We start from the raw sequence: 16,481 nt of genomic DNA, 5'->3' as shown, positions 1-16,481 counted from the left end.
GAGTAGCTGCAGATGTATTTAGTTAAGATCAGGTCATACTGGAGTAGGGTGAGCCTCTAATCCAATATGACTGGTGTTCTTATAAAAAGGGGAAATTTGGACACAGAGACATGCACACAGGAAGAACTCCACATGAAGATTGGAGTTATTCTGCACAAGCCAAGGAACTACCTGAAACAAGGAGAGAGGCCTGGAACAGATCCTTCCCTAGAGCTTTCAGAGGGAGCCTGGCTCTCCCAACACATTGATTTTGGACTTCCAGCCTCCAGAACTGTGAGACAATAGATTTCTGTTGTTTAAGCCACTCAGTTTATCGTACTTTGTTACGGCAGCCCCAACAAGTCAACATAATATATTAACTCATTTTAATCTTCACAGCTCCCCTGTGAGATATTACTATTATCTCTATTTTATTGATTTTTTTTTTTTTGATGGGGACCATTTTTTTAAGTCTTTATTGAATTTGTTACAGTAATGCTTCTGTTTTATGTTTTGGTTTTTTGGCTGCGAGGCATGAGAGATCTTATCTCCCCGACCAGGGATTGAACCCACACCCCCCTGCATTGGAAGGTGAAATCTTAACCACTGGACATCCAGGGAAGTCTCTATTACCCCTATTTTAGAGATGAGGAAACCAAGGCACACAGCAGTTAAGAAAACCAAAGAGAGTGCCAAGGAAAAAAAAAGTGAAAGAAGTATAGACAAACTGAAAGAAAGAAGGAAAGAGGCGGGAAAGGGGACATTTTTGAAAAGTTAAAGTGTGGACAGGAATAAAGAGAAAGAAAAAAGTGGCAAAGGAAAAAGATTAAAGCTTGACCTGGCCAAAAAACACTAGAAGCTCTAGGTCACTGTATATAAACCACTAATATTTTTCTTTTTCAGATGTGTCAAGAGTTTGAATGAAAACATTCTTCTGTCAGGAAATGAACTCTCTTTTTTTAATTAATTAATTAATTAATTTTATTTATTTATTTTTGGGTGCCGTGGGTCTGCATTGCTGCGCGCAGGCTTTCTCTAGTTGTGGTGAGCGGGGGCTACTCTTCATTGCGGTGGCTCCTCTTGTTGCGGAGCACAGGCTCTAGGCACGCGGGCTTCTGTAGTTGTGGCTCACGGGCTCTAGAGCGCAGGCTCAGTAGTTGTGGCTCACGGGCTTCGTTGCTCCGCGTCATGTGGGAACTTCCCGGACCAGGACTCAAACCCGTGTCCCCTGCATTGGCAGGCGGATTCTTAACCACTGTGCCACCAGGGAAGCCCTGAACTCTCATTTTTGACACTTCCATGTATTTTATTATATTTTGAACCTGAAGCTACAGCTCCTGAGAGCCCTGGTCTTGATTTTGCAATATAGGCTTCATTTTTATTTGAAGAGAGGGACTAATAATAATTGCTTGTTCCGTGAATGTGACTTTGAGAGATTTGGGTTTTATGCTCATATGCTTTATGGGTTTGTTTTTGATGGATGAAATACTACTTTTTTTTTTGAATTTTATTTTATTTATTTTTCATACAGCAGGTTCTTATTAGTTATCTATTTTATACATATTAGTGTACACATGTCAATCCCAATCTCCCAATTCATCACACCACCACCTCCCCCCTGCCACTTTCCCCGCTTGGTGTCCATACGTTTGTTCTCTACATCTGTGTCTCTATTTCTGCCCTGCAAACCAGTTCATCTAGAAATAGTACTTATTTTAAAACGCTATTATATATTATATGTTATGCTTCTTACCTCTAGTTTCATATATATATATATATATATATATATATATATATATATATTCTTGCTGAAGGAAGGTATAGCTGAAGTGCAAAGTTGGAAGCAGTACTCTGTGAAGATGGGTTTTAATCCTCCAGAGTGCAGCATACATTATATCAGAGATCTTTCTTTTTATGGTGCTGTGTCTCCAGTCAGAAGAATATATGGATCTGTAATTGAGGAGTAGAAGCAGGCGTGACACCACTGGCCATCACTCCCAGTGACCTATGGAGTTATGCTTCAGGGGTTCTCCAGGGTTAGAGGTTCTGGTTTTCAATAGGGGTATGTTCTCTCTAGAGCACATAGCAAGGGTCCAGTTGAACTACAAACTATGGTTGCCATCTGGGCACTTTGAGCTCCTTGTGACCAGGGACCAGCAAGTGAGAAGAGTGACCATCTTGTCAGGGATAATTAACTCTGGTGGACAGCGGGAGATAAGGCGGATTTCCCACGAGGGGAAATGGAGGCATATGTGCGGAACTCAGATGACCACTTGGGTGTTCCTTGGTTCTTGATTCTCCTTTGATCAATTGTAACTGTGAACAGACAAGTGAAGCAACCCCAACCTGAAAAGGATATGATTACTAGGGGCTAAGATACCTCAAGAGTGAAAGTGTGGGTCATACCCCCAGGTAAGCTCCTGAGACCAGCAGAGGTGGTAGCTGAGGGCAGGACAAATTTAGAATGGATGGTGGAGAAGGGAGGCTATGAGAACTAGCAGAGGCGCAAGACCAGCTGCAGTGATGAAGGGTGACCTGAGCTGGATGGGTACGGTGAAGTGGATTTGCATGGTGCAAGAACTCGACTGTGGCTGACAGTCTTCCTTGTTTCAAGAAAGCTCTTGCTGCCCAGATACAAAGAGTGTGGTAAGTCGACAGTTAGCAGCTCCTTCAGCGTCTGCCTGCTTTCAAGCAGCCTGTGCCAATGACTGAGCAAGGTGGTGACCCAAGGGCCTAGCCATTTACACCACTGGACTAACAGAGGCTTTCTTGGGTCTGCATTGTGGTACGACAGTTCCCCTTGACCAATATTTCTGTCTCTCTGTTCCTTTCACTGGTGTGACACTAATAAACTTTTTGCGCCTCTAACTCTTTTTCAGCAACTGATTCCTGGGGTATCCCAAAGCCAGTACAGGCTGTATAAAAACCAACCACAAAACCTCAGTGACATAAAACATGAAGCATTCCTTATTGCTTGTGAGTTCAGAGGCCAGCTGGTAGCAGTTTTGGTCTTAGCTGGGTCTGTGGTCTGCTGCTGGTCAGCAGGTCTGCCAATCTTTCACATGTTGGGCTCACCTTGACTTGTGCAGATGGTAATAGAAAGCTTCCAAGAGAACAAGCTGAATGAAGCAAGCAAGGCCTCTTGTGATCTAGACTTAGAATGCACATACCATCTCCTCTGCCATACTCTATGGGCTAAAGCAAATCTCAAAGCCAGCCCAATTTCATGGCGTAGGGAACCATCTCTTGTGGGAGGAGATGCGAAGTCACGTTATAAAGTGTATAGGTATATGGCCTTTATTATGTTGAGGTAGGTTCCCTCTATGCCCACTTTTTGGAGAGTTTTTGTCATAAATGGATGTTGAATTTTATCAAAAGCTTTTTCTGCATCTATTGAGATGATCATATGGTTTTTATTCTTCAAACTGTTAATGTGGTGTATCACATTGATTGATTTGCAGATATTGAAAAATCCTTGCATCTCTGTATTTTGGGGATTTTTTAATCAAGCCCGCTTGATAATGGTGTATGATCCTTTTAAAGCAGGGGTCCCCATCCCCCAGGCCAAAGACTGGTACCGGTCTGTGGCCTATTAGGAACCGGGCCGCACAGCAGGAGGTGAGCAGCAGGCAAGCAAGTGAAGCTTCATCTGTATTTACAGCCGCTCCCCATTGCTCACATTACCGCCTGAGCTCCGCCTCCTGTCAGATCAGCGGTGGCATTAGATTCTCATAGGAGCACGAACCCTACTGTGAACTGCACATGCGAGGGATCTAGGCTGCACGCTTCTTATGAGAATCTAATGCCTGATGATCTGAGGTGGAGCTGAGGGGGTGATGCTAGCGCTGGGGAGTGCCTGCAAATACAGATTACCATTAGCAGAGAGGTTTCACTGCACAGAGACCATAATAAGTCAATTGCTTGCAGACTCATATCAAAACCCTATCTGTGAGTGGCAAGTGACAATTAAGCTGCATCTGGTGGCAGGCTTTATAGTGGCAAGTGAGTTGATGTACTTCAATTGTATAGCTGCATCCAGTGGCAGCCTTTAAGTCAGAATCCGACACTTAATTTAGTCTGAGCGCAGCCGGCCCATTATTTTATTTACCACTTCCATCCGCACCTCTTTCCCACACTGTGCATTTGTCTCAGTCACAGTTTTGGTAAGCCCACACGCTAATCCTAGCCAAAATGAGTAAAAAACAAACATCGCTGGAGAGCTTCTTTGAAAAGGGGGAAAGACCCAATGATGAGACAGCAGAAGACTCTAAGACTGCCAACAAAAAGAAAGCTGTATTTAAAAGAAAATACCAAGAGTCCTACTTAAATTACAGGTTCATCGAAACAGGTGATTCACATTCTCCAAGCCCGCTTTGTATAACATGTGGCGACCGGCTATCCAACAAAGCCATGAAACCTTCAAAACTGATTCGCCACATGGAGACCAAGCACCCTGCATTAAAAGACAAGGCTTTGGAGTTTTTCAAAAGAAAAAAACATGAACACGAGGAACAGAAGCAATTGTTGAAGGCCACCACTTCATCAAATGTGTCTGCACTGAGAACATCATTCTTAGTGGCTAACCGCATTGCTAAAGCTAAGAAGCCCTTTACTGTTGGTGAAGAGTGGTTCCTTCCTGCTGCTAAAGACATTTGTCATGAACTTTTAGGAGAGGCTGCAGTTCAAAAGGTGGCAGGTGTTCCTCTTCCGGCTAGCACCATAACTAGACGAATTGATGAAATAACAGGGGATATTGAGGCACAATTGTTACAGGATTAATGAGTCACTGTGGTACGCAATCCAGGTTGATGAGTCTACCGATGTTGACAACAAGGCAACAATACTTGTTTTTGTGCAATATATTTTTCAGGAGAATGTGCATGAGGATATGTTATGTGCACTTTTGTTGCCAGCCAACACCACAGCTGCAGAACTATTCAAGTCTTTGAATGGTTACATATCAGGAAAACTGAACTGGTCATTTTGTGTCAGTGTATATATGGACGGAGCAGCTGCCATGACTGGATGGCTTTCTGGTTTCACTACTCGCGTCAAAGAGGTTGCTTCTGAATGTGAGTCTACGCACTGTGTCATCCATGGAGAAATGCTGGCTAGCCGAAAAATGTCACCTGAACTTAACAACGTTTTGCAGGATGTAATTAAAATTATCAACCCCATTAAAGTACATGCCCTTAACTCATGCCTGTTTGCTCAGCTCTGTGAAGAGATGGACGCAGAGCACACACGTCTTCTCTTATACACAGAGTAAGATGACTTTCTAAAGGTAGATCACTGGCCAGAGTTTTTGAGTTATGAGAGACGTTCCAGAGATTTCTTTTAGAAAAACAGTCACCACTGGCAGCACATTTCACTGACACAGAATGGGTTGCAAAACTTGATTACTTGTGTGACATATTCAACCTGCTCAATGAACTCAATCTGTCACTTCAGGGGAGAACGACAACTGTATTCAAGTCGGCAGATAAAGTGGCTGCATTCAAAGCAAAACTGGAATTCTGGGGGCGATGAGTGCACATTGCAATTTTTGACATGTTTCAAACATTAGCAGAGATTTTGAAAGAGACTAAGCCAGGGCCTTCTTTCTCCCAACTGATGCATGATCACCTATCTCAGCTTTCAAAAGAGTTTGAGCATTGCTTCCCAACCACAAAAGACCCCCGAACTGGGAAGGAATGGATCTGCGACCCATTTGTGAATAAGCCAGGTGAATCAACTTTGTCCGTGCTAGAAGAGGATCAACTACTTGAGGTCACAAATGATGGTGGCCTTAAAAGTATGTTTGAGACAGCTTCAAATCTCCATACATTCTGGATTAAAGTCAAGGCGGAATATCCTGAGATTGCCACAAAAGCATTGAAAAGCCTGCTTCCATTTCCAACATCTTATCTTTGTGAAGCAGGGTTTTCTGCAGTGACAGCCACCAAAACGAGATTACAGAGTAGACTGGACATAGCAACACACTTTGGGTGTCACTGTCTCCCGTGACCCCCAGAGGGGACCACCTAGTTGCAGGAAAACAAGCTCAGGGCTTCCACTGATTCTGGGTTATGGTGAGTTGTATAATTATTTCATTATGTATTACAGTATAATAATAATAGAAATAAAGTGCACAATAAATGTAATGCGCCTGAATCATGCTGAAACCAAGCCCCCCGGGTCTGTGGAAAAATTGTCTTCCAAGAAACCGGTCCCTGGTACCAAAAAGGTTGGAGACTGCTGTTTTAAAGTACTCTTGGATTCAGTTTGCTAGTATTTTGTTAAGGATTTTTGCATCTATGTTCATCAGTGATATTGGCCTGTAGTTTTCTATTTTTGTGATCTCTTTGTCGGTTTTGGTATCAGGGTGATGCTGGCCTCATAGAATGAGTTCAGAAGTGTTCCTTCCTCTGCAATATTTTGGAATAGTTTCAGGATAGTTGTTAACTCTTCTCTAAATGTTTGGTAGAATTCACCTGTGAAGCCATGTGGTCCTGGACTTTTGTTTGTTGGAGTTTTTTAAATCACAGATTCAAATTCAGTACTTGTAAGTGGTCTGTTCATCTTTTCTATTTCTTCCTGGTTCAGTCTTAGGAGATTGTACCTTTCTAAGAATTTGTCCATTTCTTTTAGGTTGTCCATTTTGTTGGCATGTAGTTGCTCATAGTAGTCTCCTATGGTCCTTTGTATTTCTGTGGAGTCGGTTGTAACTTCTCCTTTTTCATTTCTGATTTTATTAATTTGAGTCTTCTCCCTGTCTTTCTTGGTGAGTCTGGCTAAAGGTTTATCAATTTTGTTTATCTTTTCATAGAACCAGCTTTTAGTTTCATTGATCTTTTCCATTTTTTTTTCTAAAAAATAATGAAAATTTAAAAGTACTCAGGCAGGGCTTCCCTGGTGGCGCAGTGGATAAGAATCTGCCTGCCAATGCAGGGGACACAGGTTCTATCCCTGGTCTGGGAAGATCCCACATGCCATGGAGCAACTAAGCCCGTGAGCCACAACTACTGAGCCCGCACGCCACAACTACTGAAGCCCACGTGCCTAGAGCCTGTGCTCTGCAACAAGAGAAGCCACCGCAATGAGAAGCCCGCACACCGCAATGAAGAGTAGCCCCCACTCGCCGCAACTAGAGAAAGCCCCCGCGCAGCAACGAAGACCCAACACAGCCAAAATAAATAAATTTTTTAAAAAAATTAAAAAAAAAAGTATGCAGGCAATATGGAGAATAATATAACATAATAAACACTCGTGAACCCACCATCCTACTTTAACAAATCTTAAAATTCTGTCATATTTGGTACAGATATTTTAAGAAACAAAACTATGAAGATATTATATTTTTTAAATCCACTGTATACCTCTGCCTATCCTTGTTTTTTCTTTTTTGAGGTCTTCAACTGTGAATTTTTCATTTCAGGTACTTACTTTTTATTTAAGTTAAAGGACTTGAGACTCATGTCTTCTGATGATTCAGCAGGAAAAAAAACCAAAAAGGAATTATATTCACTCAGTCATTAAACAAATATTTATTGTGCCTTCTATTTGCCAAGTATTGTACTACATATGTATTTATATAGTATATTCTTATTTTTTGTAGTGTTCTATTCTCACACCATTTTGTTTCAGGCTGTATATCCAAAGTGAGAAGCAAAGAACATTTTCCTCTGTAATGTGGGCTGTTTTTCAATATCTCTTACAAAATTTTTTCTTAATACCTTAAAGCTTTGAGGGCAAATCTTGTTCTACTCTTAGCTGTGGATTTTCATTAACATTTTCCTTCTATGGGTTTGGCTCTTGCTGTGTCACTGGGGTGGGTGGGGTGTTTTGACATATTTATTGAGTTGTCAGTTGACCACACCTTTCCTTTTCTTTCATATGATTAAGCAGTTATTGCCTGTAACTCCTATCTGGTTTCTCTAGTTCAATATGATGACTTCGGAGTGCAGTCCTCTCCCTGGTCCTTGTTTTCTTGCTTTCACGGTGAGTGGGTTATACCTTTCTTAAAAAATAACAGCTTTGGGACGAAGTGAGAGAGTGGCATGGACACATATACACTACCAAATGTAAAATAGATAGCTAGTGGGAAGCAGCCGCATAGCACAGGGAGATCAGCTCGGTGCTTTGTGACCACCTAGAGGGGTGGGATAGGGAGGGTGGGAGGGAGACACAAGAGGGAGGAGATATGGGGATATATGTACACATATAGCTGATTCACTTTGTTATACAGCAGAAACTAACACACCATTGTAAAGCATTATACTCCAATAAAGATGTTAAAAAATAAAAAATAACAGCTTTATTGGAATATAATTACATACCATAAAATTCATCCTTTAGTATATTCAGAGTTGTGCAACCATCACCACTATCTGATTTTATAATATTTTCAGCACCTCAAAGAGAAATAATATACCTATTAACTGTGACTCCCCATTCTCCTCTGTCCCTGGAAACCCCTACATTACTTCCTTTCTCCATGGATTAACCTATTCTGGACATTTCATATAAACGGGGCCATACATCTCTGGTTTTTTAAACTTAGTATAATGTTTTCAAGGTTCATCCATGTTGCAGCATATATCAGTACTTCATTTTTATGGCTAAATAATATTCCATTTTATGGATAATGCCACATTTTGATTATCCATTCACCAATTGATGAGTATTTGGTTATATCTACTTTTTGCCTATTATAAATAATGCCACCGTGAGCATTCAGGTACAAGTTTTTGTGTGGACATGTTTTCATTTCTCCTGAGTATATACCTATGAGTAGAAGTGCTGTGTTATAGGGTAGCTCTACAGTTAACCTTCTGAGGACTGCCAAACTGTTTCCCAAAGTGGCTGTGCCATGTTACATTCTCACCAGCCGTGTATGAGGGCTGAAATTTCTCCATATCCTTGTAACACGTTATTGTCTATCTTTTTTACATTAGTCATCCTGGTATGTGTTAAGTGGTATCACACTGAGGTTTTAATTTACTTGTCCCTAATGACTAATAAGGTTGAACATCTTTTCATGTACATATTGGCCATTTGTATATCTTCTTTGGAGAATGTTCTTTTAAAAATTAGGCTAATTATTTTTTTTTTTGAGTTTTCAGTTCTTTATATATTCAGCATACAAGTCCCTTACCAGATATATGATTTACGAATATTTTTTCACATTCTGAGAGTCGTCTTTTTACTTTCTTTTTTTTTTTTTTTTATAGTAATCTTTTATTTATTTATTTATTTTTTATATATTTATTTTTGGCTGTGTTGGGTCTTCGTTTCTGTGCAAGGGCTTTCTCTAGTCGTGGCGAGCGGGGACCACTCTTCATCGCGGTGCGCGGGCCTCTCACTGTCGCGGCCTCTCTTGTTGCGGAGCACAGGCTCCAGATGCGCAGACTCAGTAATTGTGGCTCACGGGCCTAGTTGCTCCGCGCCATGTGGGATCTTCCCAGACCAGGGCTCGAACCCGTGTCCCCTGCATTAGCAGGCAGATTCCCAACCACTGCACCACCAGGGAAGCCCGTCTTTTTACTTTCTTGATGATGTCCTGTGAAGCACAAAAGTTCTTGATTTTGGTGAGGCCCAATTTATTTATTTTTTTGTCACTTATACATTTTGGTATAAGCGACACTCTAAGAAACTATTGCCTAACACAAGTTCATAAGAGTTTAATCCTATTTAAGGATTAAACCTTTTAAATTTAATTTACTTTGAAGTTTTCTTTGAAGAGCTTTATAATTCTAGCTCTTACATTTAGATCTATGATCCATTTTGAGTTAATTCTTTCATACGGTATAAAGTGGGGTTCAGATTCTCTCTTTTGCAAAGACAATTCTTTCTCTATTGAATTATCTTGGCACTCTTGCCTAAGGTTATACATTTATTGTAGAATTTACCACATTTTGCCTTGTTTTGTGGTAAACTGGGTCAGTCCCCCTCTGTCAGGCTAGGACAGGAAATATGTTTTGTTCATTGAAAATGAGAAAACCTATGTGAAAAGCACCTACCATGGGCCCCAGGGTAAATATTTCTTTCCTTCTTTTGAATCTCCCCACAGCACTTATTGTGGTATTTGTCATACAATAGTTACATAAGTGTTTGTTGAATGGAAAGTCAGCTTGAGCCTACACCTCGAAAGGGCACGGGTTCCTAAAGCTCTGATTGGATGGACATCCAGAACACTTTCAGCCCTTTTCAAACTGAGAAACTGAATAGTGGAGAATGACAGCTTTGTGAAATTGGGCTGCTGTCAGGGTAGGGGCTTCCAAATGACTCCTCATCCTCTAAGGTAAGTGACAAATACCCAAACACTGAAAACAACCCTAAAGGTCCAGAACCTTTCTTTCTTTCTAGTTTAACTTCAAGTGGTCCGGATGTCTACTTATTTAACTGCTTATGCAGTAAAGTCTCACTTGTGAATTTGACCTCAATTCCACACAATCGATTGTGGTTCTTTTCTGCTTAAAAGCAGAAAGATTTTCTCTGGCAGCAACAAGCACTATTTAAAAGGTAAAGAGACAGCGCTCAGGTGTGCCTGGCGATTCTATTTTCAGTGACCCGTTTCTCCCTCTCTGTTTCTCTCTTACATGCTGAACATTAGGAGCCCTCACAAGCTTTCAAAAATAGAGCAAGAGGCTGAAGATAAAGTCCTGTTCATTCCATCGGGGAGTGTCCTATGGAGTCATGTCCAGGCAACGTCTCTGCCTGCATCTTGGATATCTTTTTCCGAGATGTGAGAATCTGCCCCTCTCTGTGCGAAAGTGTGTATGTGCGAGTGCGAACCGAAGATGTGTACTATACAGAGATACAGAATAACTTTCTTAGCCCATTCTTTTCAGCTTTAGGGAAGTGCTTCAAGTGACAGCTTCTGACTCCAGAGACACTGCTCTGTCTCTTCACCAAATTGCCTTTCTGCAAATAATCAGGTCCCGGGCTCTTAAGGAAGAAGATGTACTTTTTTTATTATTAGACTTTATATTTTGGAGCAGTTCCAGTTCACAGCCAAACTGAGCTGAAGATTGAGATTTTCCAGGTCTTCCTGTCCCCACCCCTGCACAGCCTTCCCCATTATCAACAACCCCCCCCCAACAGAGTGGTACATTTGTTACAACTGATGAATTTACACGGACATATCATAATCACCCAAAGTCTTTGGTTTACATTAGGGTTCACCCTCCCTGTTGTACTTTCTGTGGGATTGGACAAATGTGTAATGACATGTATCCACTATTATAGTATCATACAGAGGCGATTCACTGCCTTAAAAATCCTCTGGGCTCTGCCCAGAGGCTCGATTTGAAAGGGCGAAAAGAGAGGGAAAGAAAAAAGCCTGCAACTGCGAAGGCGCTACCAAACTCCAAGCCGAGTTTGTTCCCAAGTTCAGAGGCTCCAGCTGCCCCAGCTCTCCAAGTCCGGCTACCGGCAGGTTCCTCCTCCTTTGGTTTAAGTGTCAAGCAAATGGGTTTCCTGTTAACACCGGAATACTGTGAAAGGGCAGGAAGAGGCCAGGCCGCCTCCTCTTTCCCCCCTTCCTATCCGGTTTATTTATTTTGTACACGTTTGTTTTGGTGGAGCGGGTGGTTGCAGCGCGTGCGGCTCTGAGGCGGCCTCGGCGGCCGGTAACCCCTCCCCGAGGAGGCGAGGCCCGGCCAGACCCCGCCCGATCCCGGCTCCAGCTCTGCGGGGCGGACACCGGAGAGAGGAAGGGGGAAGAGAGTGGGAGAGGCAGAGCCGGGAGAAGGAGGTCGCCGGGGCGCGCGAGGAGGCGGGGAAACCTGCTCGGCCCGCGCCCGGCCGCTCCTTCGCGGGCTGCAGGTGGAGCCGCGGAGGTAGCCGCTTCCGCCGCCGCCGCCTCCTCCTCCTCCCCGGGGCCTCCTCCCAGGCCCGGAGGCTGCTGGCGCGGGACGCCCGGAGCTGGCGGCCGGCGCGCGGGGCCCGCAGCTCGTCGATGGCTGAAGGCCGGCGGCGGGAGGACGAGGACGAAGAGCTGCACGAGCGCCGGGAGCTCGGGGGCCCGCGCCGCGCCCGGGGCCGTGCGCTGTCGGGCCAGTCGGCAGCAGGTGAGGGGCGCGGGCAGCGCGAGGGGGGACCGGGGCAACGGGGACCCAGGGCTGGGCGTCCCGGGGCCGCGCAGGTCCTGCCCCGGACGCCGGCGGCTCCCTCGCCCGCCCGGAGGGGACTGGCACCTTTAACTCTAGGAGGCGAACGGGAGGGAGAGTGGTTTTTTTATCCCCATCCTCACTTTGGGGCCGAGCCCGAGGAAATTCAAACCTGTCTCTACCTGCTAGTGGCCCTGGAGCCGAAACTACAAAATTTCCATGCAGACTAAATCCAGGAGCTGCTGGCTTGGAACTTGTGGCCCGGGTGGTTACTTATCTCTGGATGAGTCAGAGGCCAGTGGAGAATGCCCCCTCCCGATAGGTTTGCCTCCGCTGTCGCAACCGGGTCGAACCACATGCGAATCGTCCAGTCGGGTTTCGGTGCCTCTTGAACTTCGGACCTGTGACTGTCCTCCCAACCCCCAGCCGCCCGAGTTCACCTATTTTCTATAGGACTTGCTTTAGAGTTACTTGGTGACCCCCAGCCCCACCCCCCAGTCCAGAATATAGCCTTCCAAAAGGCGATTCATTTGGACTGATCATTTCTGGGCCTGTAACTTGTGTTTTGGGGGTGCGCAAAGGCGGTGCGGATCAATAGTTTGGCGCAGAAGTGGAAGAGTGAATAAGTGTAGATCCGCACCCCTTCCCTCTTTCCGGGGCAGCTTTTCAATTAAACAGAATAGAGAGGACAGTCTTTGGTCTTTGGTTCCAACTGGATAAGCCAGGTATCCGAAAACAAGAGGGAAGAACAAACCTAGGGAGGTGACAACAAAAGGGAGATAAGGCCGTGAGAAAGGTTCAGATGTGAACATTCATTAACGCCCCTTTAGAAAGTGGAATATCGTGAACATTCCACCCAGCCATGGAGCAGCTTTTCTATGTGGCTCCCTTAACCTAAGAGAAAGTTGAAGAATTAAAAGAAGATAATGGGTCTGTGGGGAACAGCTGGAGGGTAGAAAATGGGATGAAAGGAAAGAGTTTGAGTGGAACAGGAAGAAATAGTCAATCTTGGAGCCTTAAAAATAATTCATTTTGCCCATTACTCTTTTCATCAAAATGGGGCATTTGACTAACCACACGAACACCAGCCATCTTGAAGATAACTGATAGTTTTGTTCAGTATAAACCCAGACCTAATGAAATAATGGGTAATTGCTGGATATGAGTAAATAATTCTTGCAAGAATACAATGAAAAAACTTTACAAAGATGTTCCGCTGTTAAATTACTGATCTGAACATGCCTTGGACTCCTCTTACCTTCAGCAAAAAGCTTCACTTACGTACTGTGCAGAGCTGTACCCGAGGTCAGACTAGATATGATCCAGATAGATGTTTATCATTTAGTTGCAATATGTGTATTTATTCCAAGGCTGGTGGAAATGGCATTTTTTTAACTTGTTTTTCCCAGTTCCTTAATTTCCCAAGGCTACCAGAAGCTTTTCTAAGTTCCATGATAATATTTTGCTGATACGTGACACAGTGTCCTTTTTCACTCAGAAATTGGTGTTTTCAGTTTCTAACCATTTAGTGTACCCTGTCTCCACTAAGGGGTGAGGGGCAGAGATATTATGGAGTGGGCAGAGGGTTAAACTGGCCATTATCGGGCTTCTTTCTTTTGAGACACATTATTTAATAGTTTACATTTCTTTGCAAGCTGTGCTCCTCTTTCCCCTCATTAGTTCCCGTGTGTTTTTCAGACTCCATCGCATTCCTTACCAAGCTTGGGCATTTGTTAGTTACGTTTTGTGCTGGATGTTCTCTCTCCAAGTGAAAAAGTAGGAACTGACCCAGAGGCTTCATGTTTCTTCTTTTTAACATCTTTCTAATCTTTCACTTTTCCTGTTCTCATCCGCTCCCTCCTCCCTCCACCACCTCACAGTCTAAAGATTTTCCATTTTTCTTTGATCTCACAGAGGTTGACATCATAAAGTTAGGGTTTATGGACTTGAAGGAGTCTGTGAACTTCTCTCCATGCTAAATTTAGGTGTGGTTGTGGAAATGTGTTTTTTTACTTTACAATGTACATTCAGGAGAACGTATAAAACCTGTAAATCATAAAGTAAAACTCTTGTAACCTGTGCCCAAGTTGAGAAATAGAATATTATCATTTCTAAGCAAACTCTACTCTCTCCCAGTCATGGCTTCTTCCTTCCCCTTGAGGGAACCACTTTTATTCCCTTGCTTTTCTGTGCAGTTTTACCTGTACAGTTTTATCTGTGCATCCCTATACAATATTATTTAGTTTTGTTTATTTTACAACTTCTTACGGGTGGAATCATCCTGTAATTTTTCTTTAGTGTCATTCTTTTTTTCACTCCATATTAAGTTTGTAAGATTTATCCTTATTGTTACATGCAGCTGTAATTTCTTTTCTTTGTATTCTTATAGCACACTTTTTGCTTATCATTTTTTATTGATTTGTTGGAGTTCTTTACTTGTGCAGGAATCTCAACTTCTGTCGGTTGCATGTGTTGCAAAATCTGCTCCACTCTGTGGTTTATTTAAAAAATGTTTGTTTGTGGTTTCTTTTGATGTGGACATCTGTAATTTTAACGTAGGTGTATTTATATGAATCTTTTTCTTTATAATTAGTGTCCCTCCTTCCCTCACTGTCCCCCTGGTTAAGAATGCTTTCCCTACCCCAAGGTCATGAAGACATTCTCCTATATCTTCTGTATTGTCTCCTAAAGTTTTGTTAACTTTCTTTGTAGAGAGGTGCCATAGCGTTCATCAGACTCTCAAATGGGTCTGAGAACCTCTGACTGACCTACAACATTTTTATATTGTTTCTCCAAAGGGCAGGGAATACAAAATTCTAGGTCCTCCCTTAATCACCTGGAAGAATGGTAGGTGGCTCTGTCTAGTAAGTTGTGTAGTTTTGAAAACTGCATTAATTCTTCTGGGCCACCATCTTACAGTTTTTGTTATTAGAATTTCAAAGTTGTCTAATTTATTTTGAGGAAGTTATTTTAAGTCCCATAGAAACTATGGATATATTTACACGTTGTTTAAAAATCCTGCACTCACCAACTTCTTTTAGAAGACCTGTCTAGTTATCCTGTCAACAAAATGTATGCAAAATAGTGTAGAAAATACAAGGAATACAAAGAAATATATAAAATAGGCTCCCTGCTTTTAAAGAACATGTCATAGAATTAAGGAAGGTAAGACTAATATACTTTAAAGAAATAAATAAGAATATAAAGTAGTCCATGGTGACTAGCAAGTGGAGTTTAGCATAAGAGAACCAGGCAGTCTTGGTTCATTTCTTGGCTTACCTCTTACTGTGTGACCTTGTGCAAGTTACCTAACCTCTCTGTGCATCCATTCTTTATTTGTAAAGTGGGAATATTAATAAAACCTATTGCATAGGGTTTGAGGATTAAGTGAATTAGTATATGTAATACCTTTAGAACATAGCTAGGCACATAGTGAATACTTCCTATAAAGTTGTTAGCGTTTACTTATGTATATTTTTGTTAAAATATCTGATGCTTCGTTAAGTCTACATTTTTCTCCCTTTGGGAATAGTTATGGGGTTTCAGATTGGCAGAGAAAAAGGAGGTAAAACTGCATCTTCACCATTTCTAATCAAATGTAGTTGCTTTGCTTTGGAGTTCATGCATCTTTTTGAAATATATCAATCTTACAAGACCCTGAAAGACTGAGACTAGTTCTTCATTCGACATTCCTTGCACCATACAAACTATTTTAACGTGGCTTGTCGTTGATGTTTACCCTTTCTTCATCATCACAAATGAAAAGCTCATTCTTTTTTTTTTTTTAATTAATTAATTAATTTATTTATTTATGGCTGTGTTGGGTCTTCGTTTCTGTGCGAGGGCTTTCTCTAGTTGCGGCAAGCGGGGGCCACTCTTCATCGCGGTGCGTGGGCCTCTCACTGTCGCGGCCAAGATCTCTTGTTGCGGAGCGCAGGCTCCAGACGCACAGGCTCAGCAATTGTGGCTCACGGGCCTAGTTGCTCCGTGGCCATGTGGGATCTTCCCAGACCAGGGCTCGAACCCGTGTCCCCTGCATTGGCAGGCAGATTCTCAACTACTGCGCCACGGGGGAAGCCCAAAAAGCTCATTCTTGTGACATAAGTATTTGTGTTCAAAGTGATTTCAACAAATCAAAGGTAAGTTAATGACTCTACATCCTGTTTTTAACCAGGGTGCATCCCTTCATTTTTTTTTTTTTTTTTAACTTTGCCACTATTCATGCAGTGCTTCTATAAGGTCATTGGCATGTTACATTCTGGGGGCAGCTATTTTCCCTCAGATCGTTTCAGCTTTACATTCAATGGTACTTAGAGTCTTATCCTCAGAACGTTTGGGTCTCTCTCAGTTAGCTTTAGCCTCCAGCAATTTACAGCATCTTTCTGGGCCTTAGTTTTTGCCTTATTAATT

General features: G+C 42.7%; 1 protein-coding gene and 1 long non-coding RNA gene across 18 annotated transcripts in view; one reads left to right on the top strand and one right to left on the bottom strand.

Annotated features, from left to right (window-relative positions):
* Positions 1-9,204: 9,204 nt before the first annotated feature.
* The window catches only part of LOC309661654, a 101,576-nt gene continuing 94,299 nt past the window's right edge, over positions 9,205-16,481 (bottom strand). The window contains exon 2 of the long non-coding RNA XR_014264142.1: positions 9,205-9,334. This is a non-coding gene — a long non-coding RNA (uncharacterized lncRNA). The remainder of the gene's footprint in view (positions 9,335-16,481) is intronic.
* Positions 11,052-16,481, top strand: part of SH3D19 (SH3 domain containing 19) — a 191,167-nt gene continuing 185,737 nt past the window's right edge. For 5 of the 17 annotated variants that reach the window (XR_014264075.1, XR_014264076.1, XM_082463328.1 and 2 more), the window contains exon 1: positions 11,055-12,032. Coding sequence is in view for 9 of the 17 variants with exons in the window: in XM_082463328.1 (XP_082319454.1) it covers positions 11,921-12,032 (112 nt within the window). In the remaining 8 variants the exon portion in view is untranslated. Of the gene's footprint in view, positions 12,033-16,481 lie in introns of all 17 variants that reach the window. The other 12 variants (XM_082463319.1, XM_082463310.1, XM_082463315.1 and 9 more) reach the window with 9 other exon arrangements.

Source organism: Balaenoptera physalus (genome assembly GCF_965194825.1).
Source record: "Balaenoptera physalus genome assembly, chromosome: 5".
Classification (NCBI taxonomy): domain Eukaryota; kingdom Metazoa; phylum Chordata; class Mammalia; order Artiodactyla; family Balaenopteridae; genus Balaenoptera; species Balaenoptera physalus.
This window is presented reverse-complemented; position numbering and strand designations above follow the sequence as displayed.